The sequence below is a fragment of the Pistacia vera genome, unplaced genomic scaffold (genome assembly GCF_008641045.1).
Source record: "Pistacia vera cultivar Batoury unplaced genomic scaffold, PisVer_v2 Contig71, whole genome shotgun sequence".
Lineage (NCBI taxonomy): Eukaryota > Viridiplantae > Streptophyta > Magnoliopsida > Sapindales > Anacardiaceae > Pistacia > Pistacia vera.
Genome location: NW_022196568.1, coordinates 791,747 through 797,063, shown reverse-complemented (window position 1 = coordinate 797,063; position 5,317 = coordinate 791,747). Strand labels below are relative to the sequence as shown.

Sequence of the window (5,317 nt, the reverse complement as noted above, 5' to 3'; positions counted from 1 at the left end):
TGACCTGAGTTTTGTGGCCTCGGTTAAAATTGAGAATTGTGGAATTTTCTCGGAAAATAGATGTTCGAAAGAAAAGAAAAAAGCGGGAAAATTGATTTGCTCGGGGTTAGGGTTTGGGATTGGAAGGTTAACAATTTTTGTGAATTGGGAAAGGAAAAGAGGGAAATGGAAAAAGTTAGGGTGCACTGAAAGTGGTCAGAAGGAAATGACGTCGTTTCGGAAACACGACATGAAATTTATTAGGATTAAGAAAATTTCATTAATATCTTGCTCCTCAATTACAAAGAATATAATCCATATATAACATTAATTAATATTTATTAATGTGGTTGATACCCTTAATTATTTCATTAATCTGATCAACCATAATCTAGTTAACAAATATATATAAGCTTCTGTCTTTGAAGGATTTAAAAAATCACCATTGAGTAATCTGATGGTAAAAAAGTAAATGAATTTAAACGTGAGTTTTTGAGTTTGAATCCCTCCAAACACTAATAGAGATGAGTTATCACTAAGAAGATTAATCTGGTCGTTCACTTCAAGGCCTTAGGAGACTAGTTCGTATAAACCAATCCGAACACCCTAATTATAAAAATAATAATAATAATAATAAAAGATTTAGAAAATATTACAAATATTGTCTTATTAGTATGTCTTCGTTGTAAAAAGGATTGAACATTTAAATCTTGCTTTAATTGACACTAAAAAGTCATCTTCCTTTAAGCATGTCCGAATTACAAGATTAATACTTTATACAAAATTGCGCTAGTTTTTTTTTTTTTTTTTTTTTTCAAATAAGATTCGGTTCCTTAATTATTGTATCCTAATATATAATAAAGTATGTAGTTAGATTTTATTATTATTATTAAAAATACTTAATCTATGTGAATATCATGGAATATTATACAGAAGAGTTAAAAGCTATTAACCTTGAAATTTGATATTGTAGATTAAGTGAATTAATAATGTATCTTTAGTAATTAGTAAATGTATAAAGGGAGCGAATTTCTAGAGAAACGTGAGAGTGAGTCAGAGAGAGAGAGTATCTCGTGGGCTAAAAATGGAAGAAAGCAGTCATCTCATCTCACTTCTTGTCTTATTGTTTTCAATCTAGAACTTTATCATCACTGCCACTGCCAGTCTTATTGTGGGGTCCTGAATAACTCAACTCAGCCACTCATCTCTCACGGACGGCAATCCTCCTATCTCTTTTACAATTATAACATAATCATTTTTACCTCTTCATCAATGCTGTAAAGTTTTCTCACTTTTTCAAAATCTCTCTTTTCAATTTTCCATTTTTTAAGTATAGGAAACACTACGATCAATCCTTTATCACTTATATAATCTGTATTTATATATAAATATATAAAATGGTGCTCCAGCTGAGTCCATGGCTGACTGACTTTGAGAGAAGCCGTGTAAGATAAGAAGAGAGAGAGAGCGAAAGAGAAAGAGAGAGAATATTCTCTCTAGGTAGCTTTCTTTTTGGTCTTTTCTTCTCAGTTTCAAGCAAGCTTTTTTTTTTTTTTTTTTTTGCAGCAAGAGTCTAATTTCTTAACTTAGAACAAAGTTTTCCAGTTATATTTTCTGTCATTTAAACGGGTACAGAAAATAATTTGATAAATATTCTGGGAAAAATCTTGGGTTATATTTTGCCAAGAAGCTTTTGTTTTTTCTTCTTTTTTTTTTTTGTACGTTCTGGTTTCAGCTTCTCACTTAGTTTCTTCTAGTTTAGATAGTTTGGGACAAACCCAGCAGTTACTTTGTGTTCACTTTCAAAATGATTTCTCAAGATGGCCTTTCTGTTCCTTCTACAATTAAACCTTTTGTTCCAGAACCGAACTCAAACCCTAACCCTAACCCTAGTACAAATCAGTCGAAGAGGAAGAGAAATTTACCGGGAAATCCAGGCAAGTATATATATCTTCACATCCTTAATGCTTCTTCTTCTGCATGCTTCTTTATTTCCTTACTTTTCTACCTTTTTTTTCTTTATGGGTTCTTTTATTTCAAGCAGATCCAGATGCAGAAGTTGTAGCTTTATCTCCAAAGTCTCTCATGGCTACAAACCGATTCCTCTGTGAAATTTGCAACAAGGGTTTCCAAAGAGACCAGAACTTGCAACTTCATCGAAGAGGCCACAATCTTCCATGGAAGCTAAAGCAAAGAACAAACAAAGAAGTAAAAAAGAAGGTGTATATTTGCCCAGAAAAGACCTGCGTACACCATGACCCATCAAGAGCCATAGGTGACCTTACTGGAATAAAGAAACACTACAGCAGAAAACATGGAGAAAAGAAGTGGAAGTGCGAGAAATGTTCAAAGAAGTATGCAGTTCAGTCAGATTGGAAAGCTCATAGTAAGATCTGTGGCACGAGAGAGTACAGATGCGACTGCGGCACACTCTTTTCCAGGTAAGTAATCAATTATATACATACACAGATATATGTATCTGTTTTTGAAGCATCTTTATTGCTTTAAATTTATTCTACACTTTATATGATTAGTTTGTTGAAGAATTAAATGCCAACTACGTAGAGAGGCTTTCATGGTCTTATTATATATGAACTTAATACCGTCTGACGAAGTTGTAATGTTTGTTCTTTTATTTTCGTTTATTATCAAACAGGAAGGACAGCTTTATAACCCACAGAGCTTTTTGCGATGCTTTAGCTGAAGAAAGTGCGAGGTTTACTCCCATTTCGTCTACCAATCCAAATTTTAGGAACGACTCCGGAACAAGCAATAATCCTCATCAAGTTCCCCAATTTTCATCTGTTTTTAGGCCACAGTCTGCAGGACCGGAGCTCGTCGGCAATCTTAGTGTAGATGGCCATAAGCCAAGGTTACCACTATGGCTAGACCAAGCCAATTCTCATCTCAACCCGACTGGGAATATCGCTAGTAATTCTAATGCTATTTTTACACCAAATTCTTCAAGCTTGCCTGAGTTGGCACAAATGGCACCGATGAGTATGTACCCCTTGACCCAAATGCAGTGGTTCAACAAGTACCCAGAAGCATCATTTGCAGGAGCCAATCTCTCTATATCATCAGCATTGCCACGGGGACCCAAAGAGGAAGAGGAAAATAAGAGTTCATATAACTTGTCTGAGTCCATTTCGTCTTTTTATCCAAATAACCAGAGCCACCAACAAGGTTCGGCTCACATGTCCGCCACTGCGCTCTTGCAAAAAGCGGCACAAATGGGATCTACAAGAAGCAACCCAGCAATGAGCAGCAGTACCGGGTTTGGGCTAATGAGTTCTCTATCTTCTTATAACCAGGACAAGAATAATGAAGTTCACAAGTTTTTCAAGCAACCAAATCAAGCTGATCAGAACTTGAACGAGTTAATGAATTCTTTATCTTCTTCAACGCCAGGTTCCACCATCAGAGTAGCTGGTGGGTCTTCGGGAGATCTAAACTCAAGCACCTTAATGACTGACAACAAGAATATAGATCATCTGTTAATGCCAACAAATGCAAAGCAAAGTCAACTAATTCCAGCTGGGAATCTGAATGGGAGTAATTCAAACGAAGCTGAAAGAAGTCTAACAAGAGATTTTCTCGGTGTAGGAGGTCATGAAGCCGCCAGCAGACCATTCTCTCAGCAAGAGCTCGCAAAGTTCATGGATTTGAGCCAGTACAGTGCACATCAGTGAAGTAAAGAGAATCCGAATACAAGAAGGTTAAGTTAGCAGTAGCACATACACTAAAAGAAAGTTTTAAGAGAAGTAGATCAGAGAACTTAATTAGGGTAATGATGAAAGCCTTTTTGCGAGGAGTTGGAGTTGAAGTCAGTGAAGAGCAAGCGAGTCAACTCAGAGGAAAACAGAGAGAAAAGGTGTTGTGAGTTGTGAAGAAGAGCCAAAAGGGGCCAGTGCATGGTGGAAGAGAGTTAGCAGAAAGAGACAATGCCATCAGAGGGGAGTGGGGCCTAGCCATGCATGTAGTTTGTAATTTTTATTTTTATTTTTAAATTTTAATTTTAATTTTTAACGTCGATAGAACATGTAGTAGCTTTGTGTTTAGTATTTACACATGGTCGTGACCACTTCTTGTCTTGTCTCTCTTCGCCTTTTCACACACTGTGACTGATGGCTATGAATGAGGAGGAGGAGGACCGTATAACAAAGGGCAGCATGTAGGGCCTCTACCTTTCATTTACACAACGTGTGTTTCTTCATAAAATCACTACACCGTGAAGTGGTTTTCCATTTCCATTTCTTCCCAACATTATCTAATCTACTATATTTCTATTCTTATAATTGGGTATATAATTTTAGAAGTTTATTTCAGATCCTTTACCTACTTTCTTTATTTTTTTTAATTATACTAGCCTTTCTAAATTATGATATTCTAATCATTAAAAACTAATTATTTTTCTTTAGGGAGTTAATTAATAGTAGGGACTGTTTGTTCATAAATATTACATTAACTTTTATTATATATATATTCTATTAATTTTCTTTATTTAGTATTATTATTGCGGATTATTATCACAGTAAAATCTCTCATTTTTATAAATTAATGTATAGTCAAACTTCACTTATACGCAAGGGTATAGAATTATGAGTAATATTACAGTTATCGAAGGGTATACACCGAATTTGTGCACTAAATGACGTGGTAAAATCTTGATCGTTGATTCATTATAAGTTAATATTAATCAACGGTCATGATTTTGTTACGTCATTCGGTGCACGAATTCGGTGTATAACTTTCGATAACTCTATCATTTTTCTAGAATTATTCACAAGCTTGGGGATGAGATGGTCATAATCATCCAAGCTTCCACCAAAAAACTTTAATGAGATCTATATTCAATTTCATCCCCCCCTCGTTTATTGAACTTCACACTTTACACCCTAAATAACTAGTTTTGAGCACAAGAAAATTGGTCTTTGCTGTCCATCTTGTTCTTCTTCGATGTGGGACATTATTGTGCTCCAAAGTCTCACATTTGGATAATTTAAGGGTAGATCATGGGATGTAATACAGTAAGATATTGTTAAAAAGACTTGTTTGACAGAATGTGCTTTTGGGATTTCAATTTTCAATTCCGAAAAAAATCTAAAATACTTACATCGAGCATATCATACATCAAATTAATGTGAGTAGATGATTTATACTAATCAAATCGTTTTTGGCACTAGATGCCAATATGCAGCTAACTCTTGTTGACGTTGTGGATATGTATGTTCATTATAGTACATTAATGGATATTTTATGAAGAAATTTATAGCTTGTATACAGAAAGCACTGCATTAAAGTGGTAAGTGATAAGACATTGATTTAGCGAGAAATG

At 34.9% G+C, this 5,317-nt stretch overlaps 1 protein-coding gene across 1 annotated transcript; it reads left to right on the top strand.

The window, feature by feature from the left end:
• The first annotated feature begins 1,411 nt into the window (after window positions 1-1,411).
• LOC116114415 (zinc finger protein BALDIBIS) lies at window positions 1,412-4,073 on the top strand. Its single transcript, XM_031400555.1, has 3 exons — window positions 1,412-1,916; window positions 2,024-2,420; window positions 2,636-4,073. Exons 1-3 carry the CDS (start codon window positions 1,787-1,789, stop codon window positions 3,669-3,671), a joined length of 1,563 nt encoding a protein of 520 aa, XP_031256415.1. The 5' UTR covers window positions 1,412-1,786; the 3' UTR covers window positions 3,672-4,073.
• The last annotated feature ends 1,244 nt before the right edge of the window (window positions 4,074-5,317 follow it).

Excerpts from the sequence above, each read along its gene's own strand:
- LOC116114415 (XM_031400555.1), top strand. The coding sequence starts at position 1,787 with ATGATTTCTCAAGATGGCCTTTCTGTTCCTTCTACAATTAAACCTTTT. Across the intron at positions 1,917-2,023 it reads AAATTTACCGGGAAATCCAG|ATCCAGATGCAGAAGTTGTA; the intron begins GCAAGTATATAT and ends TATTTCAAGCAG. Across the intron at positions 2,421-2,635 it reads TGCGGCACACTCTTTTCCAG|GAAGGACAGCTTTATAACCC; the intron begins GTAAGTAATCAA and ends ATTATCAAACAG.